Genomic DNA, 19,463 nt, shown 5'->3' with positions numbered 1-19,463 from the left:
AACATTCAGTTCATCATACCTTATGCCTTTCAAGTTTAAATTTCAATTTTAGTTTAAAAAACCATTTACTCACTTCAAGTACAGTCACGACAGGTGACTTATATAAGGTTGTGTCATTGTTCAGCTACAACCTATTTTACGTGCTTTATTATTGCAATTTGTTGTCATCATAATTAACTCTATAATTTAATCTTGTAACTTGTTAATCGCCGAGATTAATCCTTTTCTACTCATGAACTGTATTCATAATACTTCTCGTAAATTAACCTAAAGCAAGTTACTCCTGATGTGCAGTTATGTTTTAGGACTTTGTAATTTTATATTTTCAAGAATGCTTATTTACCAAAATGAACTCTATTTATATTATTACTTACTTTAATGTGATTATATTGTAATTAACTCTTTTTTATACTGAAATTATTGTAATTTATTTTTCTAAGTTAATGACATCTGTTCATTGCTAATTTTTCAATATTACAGCATATGTCAGTAATGTAATAGTTTTCCAGTCAGACTATATTTATTGATGTTTTGTTTTTCTAAGTATATAGTTGAAAATAAGGTGTTTTATGTTCTCTTGTTTTCAGGCTTTGTTACATTGTGTATTTACAAAATGTATATTCATGTATTTTTTCATTTAACATCATTGTTCATATGTTGATTCAGCTGATACTTTAAGTATCATTAAGTTATGTTAATTTCATAATTTCTTTTTATGCTTTAAGATTATGATTTTAACATAAGTTCATTTGTTTTATTTCCAATTAAGTCCAATTTCTTTTGACAAATACAAGCTGTGTGTTTTTTGTTAACTTTACCCAACAGTTGGATTTATTATTTGCCAAATGCACTGTATTTATTTCCTACTTCAGATAACTCTGTATTTGACAACGGTATTTTCTTGTGCATTTTCTCAAATGTTTGTTTTTCAACTTGGTCGCATTGAACTAAACACAAAATACAACAATATATGTTATCAGTAACATTAAAAATTAAAACAAGTAAAATAAATACATTAACAGATACAAACCTTTAATTTTTTACCGATCTGCATTAAAGAAATAGCATTTCTTATTTCTTTATAATAATCAGGATAATATCTTTTGGAGGGAAGTTTCCAAAACGGTTCACTCAACAGTGCACCTGTAAAAAGAAATTACTTTGAAATTTAATTCCTAAAATAAGGTCATGATTTAATAAATTAAAAAATATTTAATCAAAAGCAAACTAAAACTAAATGGTTTTAGTACTTAACACTAACAGAGAAAAAAGTAACTTAAATAAATATATCATTAAATAATAAATACTACCATAGAAATCAATTTCAATAAATTCACAGTGAAAAAAATTCACTGTTACTTTAAACATCCAATTTATGTGTGGATAAATTGAACTTTGTAGAGGACAGGAAAATCAGCCAGATATTCCAATTTTAGACAGATAAAATTTATGCTTAAGTTTTTTCTTCACCAAAAAATTGGTTTAGATGATTCTTTTTAATTCTAAGATTATTCCATATAATTTAGGTGGAACATTTTTTTCATCACCGTTGATTAATATTGCTTAATAACATATATTTAATGTCAAATATTGCTATACCAAAGACACAAATTACAAAATCAGATTAGTGGTTTTGAATTCTAATACAAAAAAGCATGCTTTTAAAATCCATTTATTTGATTTTATAACAATTTTCTTGTAAATTGCAAGATATAGTTCCAGAACGCAATTTTTTTTCAATATTTCACCTAAAATGCACGTAAAACCATTAATTTTGGTTAATAACACAAGCCTGTGATAGTTATTGTTTTTTTATAATTTATTCGTATGTATTTTTTGCGCTGAATATGAAAATAACCTTCATTTTTTCCCATCACATCAGGATTTTTCGCAAATCACAAATTTCAAGATTTGTAAAAAGTTGAAAAATTGCGAAAATGTGATACAATAAAATAGATAAAAAACTTATTTTTTTTTATATAATAAATTAATATAATATATTCACTTTTTTGGCTTATACTATACATTCTTATAGGTAAACAGTTGAGTGGTTTGAAGAGGTGGGCGAGGGAATGGTCATGGATCCCTTAATTTCTAATAAATTTAAGCCTACATTTAAATTTCTAATAAAAATAAGCCTAATTTCTATTACAATGCATTTTTAATTAATTTATTTTCATTTACATAATTAATTTTTATGAGGTATGTCATGCCTTTGGAAACCACTCCTACTCTTCACCCACCCTTAATGACAAAGTATGTAAAACACTTACAATATTACTCCATGTGTCGAAGTTTCTTCGGACAGCTTGTAATCTGCTTTGCACTTTTCCTTATATGTTCTCTGTAGGATTCATCTCGGTGTAACATCTAGCAGTAGTCCACCATCATTGAAGTAGTCCATTTTCCTTGACACCTCCTTTCCATTTCTTTCATGTCCTGATGAAATCTCTCACCTGTCTGTTCGCTAACAGCACCCAGATTTTCAGGAAAATAGTCAGGTGTGAATTTAGAAAGTGAACCTTCAAGCTCGTGAGCAGTCTAAATTTTTGTAATTCTACAGCATGTTCTCAATGATTGATTTGAAGTTTGGGTACTTCTTATTGCCCAGAAACTTGACTACTATGTCTTTAAAGAATTCATTTTCTCAACTTACATTTGCTTCTAAAAATTACCAACTTTGAGAAATTTTCTAACATCAGGATCGGTAAAGACACCCTGTTTTAGTTTGGTGGTTGATAAGACTGGAAATCTGTTGCAGATGTATTTAAAACATATAACTTCTTTTGGTAAGGCTTTGACAAATTGCTTCATCAAGCCTAACTTGATATCCAGAGGTGGAAAGAGAACATTATTCGAATCTATAAGAGCTTTTTGGAGCAAATTTTTGGTTCCAGGTTCTAATGAAGCTCTTTTTGGCCAGCCTTTCCTTATCCAATGATTTTTCTCTGTCTCTGCTATCCCATTCACACAAAAAAGAAGGAAACTTAGTGTATCCTCCTTGCTGCCCTAGCGACATCAATATAATTTCAGGAACGCCACACATAATCAACTAATGATTGTTGTATTTAATTTTATAGAGAATGAATTCAAAATTATCGTAACCCTCTTTTAAATGGACAGAATGTTCGATGGGTATTGACAGATAAGTATTCCTACCGTGAAGATGGACAACTCATCGTTCTTTTGAACGAGGGTTCTTTTGAACGAATCTATGAGTCTCTGATTGGTACTTTCATACGGAATATTAAGAGTCAAAATTACACATACATTAGTGCAGAAGACTAATTCTTCCAAAAAATATGGAAAAAAATCCTTTTCTCTGTACCTAAACCAGGAAAATGAGGTGCCAGCTGCTAGCAGATTCTTCTCTTTAAGCCTCGAACTACGAAATTCTGAATTTTCTTTGGTCAGATGAGTCTTGAACCAACTTGTTTAGCTCAGACTGTGAATAAAGCTCTAGTGCACAGCTATATCCAGGTTTATACTCCTTGATGTTATCTTATTTTAATCACTTGTGGAACTGCCTATTTCAGGTAAATTTTCTTGTAGAATTGGCACTGGTACGTCTGGACCATGTGAAACCATTCGATTCTTTTTTTATTCTTTAAATTGAAACTGTGAACAGCAGTCAAAAAAAAGTAACAATCATTGATGCGATTTCATTGCTCTCACTACACTACTGGAACTCCAAATCTGAACACGCTTCCTGTTCACTCTTTGACCACCACCTAAGTCCTTCAACATGTGTAACAAATGTAGTGGGGTGCCCAAGATTGTCTTGATCTCCTATTTTCACTCCAAAATACGTGAGGTACATTTGTCAAACAAAACTTGTTATATTTCTTTTTTGCCTTCCCACAGTTAACTCACCATAAATGTAACAAAAAGAATCTGCAGAATTTTTGCAGCCTCTTGAATCCATTTTGAAAAGGGAAAGTTTACTTTATGCCCAGAAAATATATTTTCCATGAATAAAAATGCATTTGATCACGGAGGATAAAAAAGTAGATTTACACATACTGATGGTTAAAACAATACTGGTAGTAGTTGAATGGTGCATGAGTGGCACGGATAGCTGCAAATTAACATGTTACATCTTGTTAAGTATTGTCACAACCTGTTGGCCAAGTTGCCGACTCCACGCATTCACTAAGCAATGGAAACCCAACCTCTCCCACCATCTCATCATCTTCAACCCAAACCCCTCCCGCCGACTCAACTGTTAAGCTATAAGAATACATAGTATAAGCCCAAAAAAATGAATGTATTACATTAATTTAAAAATCCTGACATTATGAAAAAAAAATCCTGATGTTAAAAAAAAAATGAAGGTTATTTCCGGATTCAACACTAAATAATACATATGAATCAATTATAAAAAGTAAAAAAACATTCCACAACCCAAATTTTGCAGGCTTGTGTAATTTGTCCACGGAGTTTATAGCATAAATATGGCAAATATTTTAGCTAACTGTAACTTGAAAATAGTTCATTTCCAGATTACATTTACATGAACTTTCTTCATTATTTTGTTTCATAATGTTACATTTTTTGTAACATTACAATTCTAATACTATTTGTAGAATAATCTGAAACAAAATATTTTATGAAATAAGAGTTTACAGTCCCTGGAGATATATTACAAAGTGTAGATACCAGTGAGAAAGAAAGCTACAACTACAATAAAATTGTTAAAAATTATTCATACCTTGAGGGCTGGTTGCATTTTTAACTGTCTGGAATAGCTGCCAACGAGGATTATCTGGTTCTTCTGATGATTCCATTTCATTTATCTCATCTTCTTCATCTTCATCTGTCACTATATCTTCATCCGGCAACGCAGCAGTTATCGCTGATAAAGACTGACCACCCCTCAACCTTTTATTTCTAAACAGTATGAAGAACAAAAACAGGTCATACAAACGTATAAACTGAATATTATTACATTAAAAAGAAACAAATTCTAAATAGCCTTATAATACATCATATGAGAAAACTGAATCTAACAGTGTTTAATTTGCTGATCTTTGGGAATTGATTTCTTAAATTTAAATTTACCCACTGGGATTTTGTTTTATTTCATATCTTACCATTTCTAGGATGGAATTGTCACAATGAAAGAGTACAGGGCTACCTTAACTCATAAATGTACCTGCTTTTCTTAGTTTATCCTTAAAAATCCTATTGCGTTGATAATTCAGTTCCCCCCAAAATTTTAAAAGTGATTTTCCTTGATTTTCACCAACTATTTTCAGAATTTTCCCTGACTCTATAATAATCACAATAAAGATGAAATCTAATGATACTTTTCCAAACAACATCCAAAATAGCTCATAATTAAATTGTTTATTTTTTTTAAAAAACTGTTATATGCAATGATATTCATATGGAACATAGCAGGCTTCTGAAGAAAGCTAATCAATTACGATTTTTCATATTGGAAATTCAAAAACCGGTGATATTGACCAATATCAATACAAAATTAATTTCAATGTAATAAGAAAATATATTTTACAATAGATGTATTTAAATCTTAATCATAAAAATAACTGGGGATGGAGAATACTAAAATATTTTTCAGTAAAATGTTTTAAGTGCTTGTCACTACTTTATTCTAAAATTAGCGATTCGACTCAAAAATTACTTGAAAACTTCAAGTACTTGCACAACCATCAAATACGAGATCTGTGAGAAAAGTAATGAAATTGGTAACACTGCAAGCGATCTGGCAACACTGTGTCTACCGGTCAGTGTTAGACAGGTTTTTTCATCCCTTCCACATGATCAGTACAAGTTTCAACTCCGTTCAGCCAACACATTATTTTTGACAGCGCCATCAGTGAAGTTGTGTTTTTGTTGTTATGAAAATGGAACATCGTAATTTAGAGCGACGCTGTGCGATCAAGTTTTGTGTTAAACTTGGGGAATCCGCGAGTGTAACCTTTGAAAAGTTGAAACAGGCCTATGGGGAACACTGCTTATCAAGAGCAAAAGTTTTCTGCAAGCAAAAATCATTTTTGGAAGCCCAAGAACACACTGAAGATCAACCTTGGTCAGGAAGACCTTCAACTTCAAAATCTGATGAAAACATTGAGCGTGTGAGGGTTCTTGTGAGATCAGACTGTCGTTTAACAATAAGGACAATGAGTCAGCAGTTAACTTTAAACACTTTCACCGTACATCAAATTTTGACAGACGATCTGGACATGCGAAAGGTTTGTGACAATTTCATGACAATGCCCCATGTCACACGGCCATTTCCGTCACGGAATATTTGACCTCAAAACGCATTCCTACGGTTCCTCAACCGCCCTATTCCCCTGATTTGATTCCTTGTGACTTTTTCCTTTTCCCGAAATTGAAACATCTTAAAAGGACGTCATTTTGGAAATCTGTAGAGCATTCAAAAGACCACAACCGACCAGTTAAATGTCCTACCAGTTGAAGCCTTCAAGCACTGCTACAAGGAGGGGGAACAACGACTCTGCCAGTATATAGCTGCCCAAGGGAACTACTTTGAAGGGGATAATATTGTTGTTTGAAAAAATTTTGGTATGTAAAAAGTCAGTCTCATTACTTTTCTCCACACCTTATATGTATATATATATATTACCAGCATAAATACTTACTTAATTATTAAGATACAAATTTGAAATTTTCAGTTCTGCTTAAAAAATCCATTGAATCCAACAGATTTCATTTCAATGGGATCTCGCTAGATCTTTAATTTGAATAATATTTGGTTGGATTTAATCAGTTGCCCATTGAAAAAACTTTGATCCAGCCAAATGTTACTGAAAAATCACAGATTAGGATTTAGCTAGAACACTGTCCAATTCAATGAGAATTCAGTAAGATTTAATTGGATTCAATAGATTTTTTAACCAGGGAGTGGAGCTCTTAAATCGTAATATACATATATATATAATTAAGGTAGTAATATATATAACTATGGATTGCTTTTCTCAAATTAGTAGTATATTTTTCAAATGTTGATGAGTTCAATCTTTCCATTCCAAAATAGAATATTTTCTTCTAATAGCAAGATGTTTACCGAATTTATTGAAATTTCATGAAATATTTTACTGCCAAGTAGAGCATGAGTTTTTAAATGGGAATATCAATATACACAAGAAGAAACATATCGATTTCAATTTATTAATTTGTTTCATCACTATAAACAATTTTCAACATCTTAAGTTATAACACAATTCATTATTCATCAACTCAATCAATTATTAGCCTCTTCAGTTAAGAAAATACATAAGTAGTTGTTATCTTTTGGTAATTTTACTGCTAAAATATAATTTCATATAGGGATAATATAATTCATAATAGGAAGATATTTACCTTCAAAACAATGCACTGAACACTGCAACATTTAAAATTTTGTTAATTGAAGAGACTAGCTAATAAAGTCTCCATATGATACATTATATTTTACGAAGCTATGAAGATACAATAAATTTTAAAAAAAATGCAAATATTACATCATTTTATTCACTTGTTAAATCCATGACAATTATGGAAATTCTCACCATTACTAAACTCCCTTCTAGAACCCAAAGAACCAGAACCCAAATCAATGAACCTGTGACTAAAACTATTTTCTTTCAATAACACTTTATTATTTATTTATAAATTAATTATACTACCAGGAAGGGATATAAAACAAGCTGAAATTAGGGTAGTAGGTGGTACGACGCCACAGTGACGTCTTAGAGAGGGAATTGCTTTGTGCACCTAACACCACCTATGTGTCAAGGGTAAGGCATTCTTCTATCTTCTCCCACTCTTTTTCAGCAACCGGTAAGGATTATGTTATAGTGTACCAGCACGGAGAAAGGATTCTTTGTTTTGGTTGTATAGTGCTTTATTACTTTTTTGTTGTGTTATATTTGTACAGCTTTGTTCAACATTGATTGTTTTTTTGCAACTTCTTGGAGATTTTTTAGCAGAAACGCAGGCTAGTGGAAATTTTGTTTTAATTCTTTTCATTATATTTTTATTAATTTATTTTAAAAATGCATAATACTAACTTTGTAGTAGCAAAAAATATTTAGAAAATATTTTTCCTTCCTTAAAATTCTTTAAAAATAAACAAAACTAAAAAAATTACTTTTTTAGTACTGGATTGTATCATAGTAAAGTATAAAAAAAACCCTAGTTTACTTATAAAATTACTTGATAAATTCTGTTATTCTTTTATGTAAAATTTGTTTTTGATGTGATTTTTTTAGTCCCTAATTCATAATTCTATAACTTTTCATTTTATCTCATAGAAAATTCTGTGAAGTATAATACAATATGCCTTCATTTTTTATCTTTATTTTAATTAAAATGTCATTTTATATTGGATTAATGTATAATTATATTCTAATCGATTAATTATTTTTTTTACATCAGAGAACTTTTAAAATTAGAAAATTTAATTTAATTAAATTAAAGTTAATATAAGTTTAATAACTGCAATTTTTTACTTTAGTTTTTTTGTTTTTATTTGTTTCAGAATGGAATCACAACCTTCTACTTCTAGAACCAGAAGCTTGCACAAGAAAAAACTCGAAAAAATTGAATCTGAGGAAGAACTGGCGTGTATATTAGATCAGTGGGATTCCTAAGACAATCTTGACATCACATTTTCTTCAGTCTCATTGAAAGAAGAGGGTGAAAAAGAGAGGTGCAACCAGTAATACTTGCCAGATCTGAATATGAAGATATTGGCTTCTTTGATGTTGTCCCATCTGATTCATCACCTACATACATGGAGTTGTAGCCAGTTCAGGTAAATTGGCCAATTTCCCATATACCCTGGGCACGTTCCAGTCCTATTCGACTAGCTCAATCTGATGTTGAACCTCATTGTTCAGGAAGGTGTGAAAACAAACATAAACAAAAGATTCCGTTTACAGGTAATCCTGGCCTAAAAACAGAATTACCTGATGTGACATCATTATATTTTCTGTCTCTTTTCTTAACAGAGGCGTTTTAACTTTTTATTATTAATGAAAGCAATAAATACACTGTAGAACTACCAGGCAAATGTACCAGTGATCATAATAGAATAACACGGTGGAAATGTATAACATTATAGGAAATAAAAAAGTTTTTTGGCATTTTGTATAAGATAAGTATTTATATTTTATACCATAATAGGAATTTTATATATATTTTTTTTTACATTTTTTTTTTCTTACGTAATATCCTCAGGATAAATTCAAAATCTAAGCTGACAACGATTGTTAACGTCTATATGCCTACAAGTGCCCATGTTTATAATGAGATAGTGTGTATAAGAAGAAATTGAGAAAAAATTAAACATAAAATAAGATGAAAATTTAATAATAATTTGAGACTGGAATCCAAGCATCAAAAAATCCAAGGAAGGAAATACTGTGGGTGAATACAGACTGGAAAAAAGAAATGAGAGGAGACCGATTGATTGAGTTTTGCATGAAGTATAATTTTATAATTGCAAACAGCCAGTTTAAAAATCATAACAGAAGCATTAACACATGGAAAAAGCCGACTGATACTGAAGGTATCATATGGATAAGATTTAGAAAACAACTCGTTGACTGCAAAGCATATCCAGGAGCAGGCATTGATAGCAACTGTATTTAGTGATAATGAAATGTAAATTCGGGTTAAAAACCTCAAAAAAGGTACCAATGAACGGTTTCAAGAATCAGTGGAATTTACAGAAGCTTGAGGAAGAGGAGGTAAAGAAGATTGTTGAGGAGGACATTGCAAGAGGTCTGAGTAAAAAAAAAAGGTAGAATATAGAAGAAGAATGGGAAAGTGTTAAAAAGGAAATTCTCAAATTAGCAGAAGTGAACTTAGGCAGAACAAAGAGAACTGGTAGAAAACCTTGGACATTAGAGGATATATAACAGCTGATGGATGAACATAGAAAGTACAGGGTGTCCCATATAAAACGCAACCCAACCTTATATTGGTAGGTATTGAAATAATAAAAAGGCATGTATAAAGTTAAATGTAATTTTTATTATTACCATCCATTACCTTACATTTAGAGTAAATGTTGGAAGTGGGCGCCATCTTCTTGAATACAAGCTTCAATTCTTTTTACAGCGTTTCTTGCAACTTTTTTCAAAGTTTGTGGCTGGATATTTATTACAGCTTGTTCAATATTGACTTTCAATTGTTCAAATGTTTGTGGTTTGTTACTGTAGGCTTTTTCTTTGTGGTAACCCCATAGAAAAAAATCCGCCGCAGTCAAATCTGGAGATCTTGGTGACCACAAGCCTCTACCGATAACACGATTACCAAAGAATTCCTCAACGAAATCAGAAGTTGAACCTGCGTAGTGCGATGTCGCACCGTCATGTTGTAGCCAGCAGTGTCTGTCTTCCTCTTCCAAGGGTGCACAATGAACTGAAATAAAATATCCTGATATAGTTCTGCATTAGTGGTGTACTCTAAAAAAATACGACCAATTATTTTCTTCCGCGATATCGCACACCACACGGGTATAATTGTTTTTCGTGATAAACGTGGGGATTTTCAGCACTCCAAATTCTACTGTTTTGGCTGTTTACGAAGCCATCCAAATGAAACCATGCTTCATCTGTGAAAAATAACGAATCCATAACATTAATTCCCTCACACAGAAATCGACGGAACCATTGACAATATTGTAGCCGTTTTTCTTTGTCGGGCTCAAGAAGTTGATGAACCGTTTGAATGCAATAAGGTTGTAATTGTAATTGTTTGGTCACCCGATGAACAGTTGATTTAGACAAATTAATTTCAGCAGACAAACGTCTGATCGATTCATTTGGTGAGGCGAGTAATCGGTCTTTGATTTCAGTGACTGTATCTGTATTCAACACTGACGCAGATCTTTTGTGTTCCTTGTTATTAACAGAACCAGTATCTCTAAATTTTGCAACTAACCTTAATACTGATGTTTTGTTAGGAGCTGGTTTATCTGGGTACTTATGGCGAAACAAATCTTGCACTGCAACCACTGATTTTGTACTGAAGTACGACTCAACAATGAAAACATGTTCATCTAGCGAAAACACCATCTTGTCTCTAGCAATGCACTGAACGTTATGATTGCATTGTTGTTACTATCGGTAGTGTTCTACTGCGTCGCCGTGATGTACAGATGTTGGACGAGTCCATTTCAGTAACGAGTAGGGGAGTAAGCTTGACTTTTGAAATTTCATGGATGAGCGATTGATGGGTAGCGTTTTATATGGGACACTCTGTATAAGAATGCTAGTGATAAAGAAGGTACAAAGGACCTATCAACAATGAAGAAATACCAAAAAGAGGATGTGCAAATTAGCAAAAAAAAAAAACTTTTGTCCTGTTTAGCCTCCAGGAATCACCGTCAGGTATTACTTCAGAGGATGAATGAGCATGATATGCATGAGTTTAAGTGAAGTGTAGTCTTATACAGTCTCAAGTTGACCATTTCTGAGATGCGTATGCGTGGTTAATGAAACCCAACCATCAAAGAATACCAGTATCCACAATCTAGTATTCAAATTCATATAAAAGTAACCTTTACTAGGATTTGAACATTGGAACTCTCAACTTTGAAAACAGCTGATTTGCGAAGATGTGTTCACCACTAGACTAACTTGGTGGGTTAGAAAATGAAGATTGGATTAAAGAAAAATCTTCAGAAAAGGAAAAAAAAGATCATATCAAAAAGGAGACAGAACATATAGGAAAGTTAGGGAGAATATGTGTATATTAGTTAAAATCTAATAATGTTTTAAATAAAGATGGTACACCAATTTATAATATGAAATAAAAGGCTGATAGGTGGGTGGTATACATTGAAGTGTCACATCGAGAAAATGGTGTTATAAAGGAAAAAGAGGAAGTTGAAGAAGATGAAAAAGGAGATACAATATTGAGATCTGAATTTAATAGAGCATTAAGGGAAGTGAATTGGAGAAAGGCTCCTGGGATAAACGGGATATACCTGCAAAATAACTGCGCAGTGCAGATGAGAAAGCGATAGATAGACTATACAAACTGAGATGTAATAAAAAAAAAGGGAAGTTCCATCAGACTTCAAAATGAGTGTTATTGTCATGATAGCAAAGAATGCAGGGCAGTTAAATGTATGTAGGGTACAGAACAATTAGCTTAACTACTCTGCATTAAAAATTTTAACCTCAATTCTGAACAGAAGAATTAAGAGAAGAGAAGAAATGTTAGCAGAAGACCAATTTGATTTCAGGAAAGGTATACGGACAAGGAAGCAATTTTAGCTCTCAGATAATAGTAGAAGATTAAAGAAAAACACACCAACATACACAGCCTTTATAAACTTAGAAAAGGCATTTGATAACATAGACTGGAATAAAATTTTCAGCTTTTTAAAAGATTTATGGTTCAAGTATAGAGATAAAAGAACAATTGCTAACATTTAAGGAACTAAACTGCAACAGTAATAATTGAAGAGCATAAGAAAGAAGCAATAATAAAAAAAAATCCCTTTTGGTATGCCGAAGGTAGATTTCACCGGTGCTGACTGAGTAGGGGATAAAAAAGTTCCCACATTAAAGTTAAGAAAAACTTCAAATTTACTCAATATGGCAACATGTGAAAAAAGTTTCACATGTTTAGAATAAGATATGGTGACAAATGAAGAGGTATTGCGGCAAATAGATGAAGAAAGAAGCATTTGGAATAGTTAAAAGAAGAGACAGACTTATAGGCCACATACTAAGGCATCCTGGAATAGTCGCTTTAATATTGGAAGGACAGGTAGAAGGGAAAAATTGTGTAGGCAGGCCACGTTTGGAATATGTAAAACAAATTGTTAGGGATGTAGGATGTAGAGGGTATACTGAAATGAAACGACTAGCACTAGACAGGGAATCTTGGAGAGCTGCATCAAACCAGTCAAATGACTGAAGACAAAAAAAAAAAAGAATAAGACAAGCCCCATCTTCTTACAATTTCAGCAACATTTTGGTCATTCCTTGTTGTAAGGGTTGGTCATAATAAAAATTGTTTCAGACAAAAGTTTTAGGTAATGTTTAGAACACTAACGACCACTTAAACAGATTCGATACTGTCCCTATTAAGGGAGGTATGTTTTTTGTCTTTGAAACCCAATTTTTTCCACCCCTGGGCCAAAGGTTCGTGATATCAAAAAACTTTACTTAGATGAGTTTTAGGCTTTTATTCAAAGAATAGTAGGAACTTTAAACGAATTCAATATTTTACTTATAAGAAAGATATACTTTTTTTTATCAAAAAAGCCCCCCTCCCTATTTCCACCCCCATGGTTCGAATTTGCCCATTAACGAACTCGAACAAGATTTTGGGTCGTTAAAACTTTATGTATAAATTTGAAAGTGGTTGGCACAAAATTACAGCAGTTATCGTGTCTACAAGAAAGTGAAATATATATATATAAAAAAATATATAAATTATAATTTGGCTTAACAACCAATGTAATTAATTATTATGTTATAGCGCTTTCAGAAGTTATTTTTCCATTTTCAGGAACATATAATAAACTTGTATACAAGTATTCACTTCACATATTAATTTGATATAGATTAAAATTAAAATAAAATAATATAACAATCGATCATCAAGTTATAAAAAAGTCATATATTTGTACATATGGTCGTTCATACAGCTGTTGCTTAAGATGGAAAAAAAATAACTTCTGAAAGTGCTAGAACATAATTAATTACACTGGTTGGTAAACAAAATTATAATTTATATATTTTTATATTATATATACCAACGGGTCATGCTAAATAAAAATTTATATATATATATATATATATATATATAATAATATAATATTTTTATAATATAAAAATATATATTTATATATATATATATTTTTTTTTTTTACTTTTGAAATTGATAAAAATAGGAAAATAAATTACTTAGATGTTGGTATTGAAATACAAATAAATAATACGAATAAAAATAATCAATTTGTAACTTCAGTACATAGGAAATCCATAACCAACAAAACCACCATACATAGATATTCAAATCATCCGTGATCACACAAATATAACACATATACGAACATGGTTATAAGAGCAATCAATTACACAAAGTATACTGGAAATTATAAATTAAATAAAAAAATAGATACTATAAAACAAATTGCTAAATATAATGGTTATAATTAATCTTTAGTAGATAATATATACAAAGACAAATGTCAAAAATTAACAATACATATTTAATACCAATAAATAACAAACAAAAAATTGATAATGTATATTTAAAATATGTATATACTGATAATATTGTTGAAAACATAACAAGGGTTTATGATAAAAATTTATTTAAACCTGCATACCAGACAAATAACCATTTAATAAAACATTTAAAAAATAATACACGTACTGCTTCGTATGGTTTACATAATTTGTGTAGTATTTATAAAATAAAGTGCAATGACTGTGAACATATTTATACAGGTAAAATCACTAGATCCTTTAAAACTAGATTAGATGAACACTAGACATTATAAAAGTAGAAAATTCGGTTTCTCTAATGTTTCTGATCATCTTACTAATAATGCACATTCAATATTCGATATTCATAAAAATTTAGAAATATTAAAAATTAAGAAATACAATATTAATACAAATAATAGGGTTTCTGACATTTTAGAAAGATTTTATATATATAAATATAAAAGTAAATTTAATTTGATCAACCTACATACAGAGTATGAGGATGACACAATCATAAAAGCTGCTGTAGATGGCAGCACTTCTTTAGACATTAATAATTCATAATACTTCAACTTTGCAGTCACATAACTTTGGCTAGCTAGAACACATGGATTACTAATTTATTTTTATTATTGATTTTAATTTTGACTTTTAATTTAACTTTATTATATGACTTCATATTATTTTTATATATATGCAATATTTAATTTTAATTTAAATTTAAAAAATGTTTGAATTTAAAATTTTTTTAGTTTTAATTTCTATTTAGTTTTTAATTTGGTAAAGGATCTTTTAATAATTTTAAATATTATGTATAGTATAGGATTTTTAATTTCCATTTTAATGTGTAATTTGGTACAAATGAGTTGAAAAATTATACAGAGCAACTGATGATGTGAGGGACTCGTGATAGCATTCTTGCTTGAATTATGGATTACGGTAGGTATCATCCTATTTTATTTTATTATTCTGTACTTAGGGTGAAAACTGTACTTAAATAAAGTGACAAATGAAGAGGTGTTACGGCAAATTGATGAAGAAAGAAGCATTTGGAAAAATATAGTTAACAGAAGAGACAGAATTATAGGTCCATATTAAGGCATCCTGGAATAGTCACTCCCATATTGGAGGGGCAGGTAGAAGGGAAAAATTGCGCAGGTAGGCAACGTTTGTTATTTATAAAGCAAATTGTTAGGGATGTATGATGTAGGAGGTATATCGAAATGAAACGACTGGCATTAAATAGGGAATCTTGGAGAGCTGCATCAAATCAGTCAAATGACTGAAGACAAAAAAAAAACTTAGGTTGATCGGATTAATTTAATATAATATAATATATACATACATACATATATAAACTTTTGAACTGACAGTGGTTTTGGGGTCTGGGGGATGTGAAACGCGAAGATATCTCAAAATTTTCCATCGAATCGTGGTACCCATTACAATAGGTAGTTTTCTTATGAAATTTACCTAAAAGGGAATCAGACAAGGATGTTCCCCATCCCTGTTACTTTTTAATCTTTACACAAAACTAGCAGTTAATAATGTTAAAGAACAGTTTAGATCTGGAGTAACAGTGCAAGATGAAAAGATAAAAATGCTATGATTTGCTGATGGTACAGTAATTTTTAGTCAAAAGTAAAAAAGATTTAAAAGAAACAATGAATGGCATGGATGAAGTCCTACACAAGAACTACTGCATGAAAATAAACAAGAACAAAACGAAAGTAATAAAATGTAGTAGAAATAATGTAGATGGACCACTGAATATAAAAATAGGATGAGAAAAGACTGTGGAAGAATATATTTGTTATTTGTGAAGTAAAATTACTAAAGATGAACGAAGCAGAAGCGATGTAAAATGCCAAACAGCACATGTGAAACAAGCTTTCAGTCAGAAATATAATTTGCTTACATCAAAAATTAATTTAAACATCAGGAAAATATTTTTGAAAGTATATGTATATTTGTAGCTTTATATGGAAGTAAAACTTGGACAATCAAAATACCTGAGAAGAAAATATTAGAAGCTTTTGAAATACAGTGCTATAGGAGAATATTAAAAATCAGACAGGTGAATAAAGTGATAAATGAAGAGTTGTTGCGACAATTTGATGAAGAAAGAAGCATTTGGAAAAACATAATTAAAAGAAGAGACCAGACTTATAGGCCACATGCTAAGGCATCCTGGAATAGTCGCTTTGATATTGGAGGGACAGATAGATGGGGAAAAATTGTGCAGGTAGGCAGCGTTTAGAATGTGTAAAACAGATTGTTACGGATGTATTATGTAGGGGGTATACCGAAATGATATGAATGGTATTAGATAGGTAATTTTGGAGAGCTGCATCAAATCAGTCAAACGACTGAAGACAAAAAAAAAGAAAATACTTGATAGGCATCATACTTATTAACTGGTTAAATGACTATTGGCATACTGATTACCTTTTTAGATATATTTTATAAGTAGAGGTAGATTTTTAATTATTTTAAGAACATTACATTTTTCAACTAATGAAAACAAAATAAAAATAACTGCCTTTAAAAAATTTTCCCTTTGAATTTTTAATTCAAAAATGCTTGAAATTTATATCACCAAAAAAACCTTTCCCTTGAAGAATCAACGGTTCTCTGGAAAGGTTGTTTAATTTTTAAACAGTACGTACAAAACAAGACATAAATATGGTTTTACATTGTATGTTTTAGCTAACTGCCATGGAATAATCCAAAAACTGCTAGTTTATGCAGGAACCAGTGATCCAGATGTTGGAGGCATTGATCATACCTCGAAGGTCGTCAGTAAATTAATAAAAGGAAGAACCAACCAAGGTTATTTCTTATTTATGGATGATTATTACAACAGCATTTCACTTGCTGAAAATTATTAGATTGGCACTTATTGCACTGGGACCCGACCCTACAGTCCAAAAGAAAAAGAAAACCCTCCGAAGTAGTTTATAAAAAAGGAGAAATAGTGGCATGATATAACTTTAAAAAAGTGTGCATCGCCAGGTGAAAAGACAAAACGAGATGTCCTAACCATTTTGAATGAGTTTGGAAAAGAGGAGGTAACTGTAAATAATAAAACAGGTGTGGAAACAAACAACATATGATAGTAGAGTACAATAACCACATGAAAAGTGTCAATATACAGGATCAAATGTTGGCCTATTACCCTTCCTCTAATAAAAGCCTTTAGATGGTATAAAAAAATGTCACATATTCCAAATGATACTCATAAACTGCCACTTTCTCTTCAACAAATTTAGCAACAATGAAATGCACCTACATGATTTTCAGACAGAAATTTGCTGTAGTTTGTTGGTAAACCATGACATGCCATTTATAACAGCCAAAATTAACGACAGAGAGTCTCCTGCCTGCATACTTCCCTCCTAAAGTAGAAAATGGTAGGGTGAAATGAAAAAGATGCAAACATTTCTAATTGGAAAGCAAATGCACTGAAACCGACATTACATGTTTTGACCCTAGTTTTTGAGAATTTCAAAGCTAAGGCTGCTTTTACAAAATTATTTTACTAAATTGAAGTCAGTACAATGTTTTAACATATTATCAAATATTTTTAAATATTTTTAAAACTATATTTGATTGTTGCCTTATTTTCAATTTATTTTGTTAAACATTTTTGATTTTTTTTTTTAAATTTTAATGTATTATTCTTTCATTAGCCTACTTTAAATAACAGGTTTGTTTATTTTTATTTATTTATTTTTTTTAAAATTAACTTTGAGCAAATTCTTTGCAGTCTAACAGTTATAATACAAATAAATAGACATTTATACCTTTCTACCCATAACACAGATTTCTATCTATTAAGTTTATAAAAAAAAAATGATTTAAAATTAATATAATAATAAGTTAGTAGCTTTGTAAATAAAGAAAATTGTAAAAAAAAAATATATTTTTATTGTAATTGGTAAGTTACATTAAACAGGGAAATTTATTACTAACACTTTCAATATTAACTTATGTTCTTTTAATTAGTCATTTTATGCATTACTGTTTTTTTTTTGTTTTTTTTTTTTGTAAATGTGTTATATAATTTAAATATGTAATGTGCAATCATTTGTCAGAATTGAAATATTTAAAAAAATTTTCAGTAAACACTATATTTTTTTTTACAACCCGAAAAACAATTTTTAGAAAATGGAAAATTAATTTACCATTTTTACAGTAAATACAACCTACTTGTGACAAAATTTAATAGTTGGTATAATTTTTGTTAATTGTTCTAATTTTCATGAATTGTAATATTTATAAACACAACTTTTTTTCTTTTTTTGTCTTCAGTCATTTGACTGGTTTGATGCAGCTATCCAAGATTCCCTATCTAGTGCAAGTCGTTTCATTATGTTATACATAATGAAACGTACATCCTACATTCCTAACAATTTGTTTTACATATTCCAAACTTTGCCTGCCTGCACAATTTTTTCTTCTACCTGTCCCTCCAATATTAAAGTGATTATACCAGGATGCCTTAATAAGTGGCCTATAAGTCTGTCTCTTCTTTCAACTATATATTTCCAAATGCTTCTTTCTTCATCAAATTGTCGCAACTCTAATATTTCTGACTGAAGGCCCGTTTCACTTGTGAATTCGCCTTTTTCTATCACTTCTGCTTCGTCCATCTTTTGTAATTCTATTTCCCAAATAACAAAATTCCTCTACCTCCGTAATCTTTTCTCTTCCTATTTTTATAATCAATGGTTCATCTACATCATTTCTACTACATTTCATTAGTTTTGTTGTGTTCTTGTTTATTTTCATGCAGTAGTTCTTGCATAGGACTTCATCCATGCCGTTCATTATTTCTACTAAATCTTTTTTACTCTCAGCTAGAATTACTATATCATCAGCAAATCATAGCATCTTTATCTTTTCACCTTGTTCTGTTACTCCGGATCTCAATTGTTCTTTAACATTATTAACTGCTAGTTTTATATAAAAATTGAAAAGTAACTGAGATAGGGAACATCCTTGTCTGACTCACTTTTTTATTATTGCTTCTTTTTTGTGCTCATTGATAATGTTGCTGTTTGGTTCCTGTAAATGTTAGCAATTGTTCTTCTATCTCTGTATTTGAACCCTAATTTTTTTAAAATGCTGAACGTTTTATTCCAGTCTACGTTATCGAATGCCTTTTCTAGGTCTATAAACGCCAAGTATGTTGGTTTGTTTTTCTTTAATCTTTCTTCTACTATTAATCTGAGGCCTAAAATT

At 30.5% G+C, this 19,463-nt stretch overlaps 1 protein-coding gene across 10 annotated transcripts in view; it reads right to left on the bottom strand.

Annotated features, from left to right (window-relative positions):
* Nucleotides 1-19,463, bottom strand: part of polybromo (protein) — a 315,452-nt gene that overhangs the window by 218,035 nt on the left and 77,954 nt on the right. For all 10 annotated transcript variants that reach the window (XM_075362328.1, XM_075362291.1, XM_075362318.1 and 7 more), the window contains exons 8-9: nt 4,712-4,890; nt 1,031-1,143 (exon numbers count right to left, since the gene is read on the bottom strand). In XM_075362328.1, coding sequence (XP_075218443.1) covers nt 1,031-1,143; nt 4,712-4,890 — 292 coding nt within the window. The remainder of the gene's footprint in view (nt 1-1,030; nt 1,144-4,711; nt 4,891-19,463) is intronic.

The sequence above is a fragment of the Lycorma delicatula genome, chromosome 1, assembly GCF_047948215.1.
Source record: "Lycorma delicatula isolate Av1 chromosome 1, ASM4794821v1, whole genome shotgun sequence".
Classification (NCBI taxonomy): Eukaryota; Metazoa; Arthropoda; class Insecta; order Hemiptera; family Fulgoridae; genus Lycorma; species Lycorma delicatula.
This window is presented reverse-complemented; position numbering and strand designations above follow the sequence as displayed.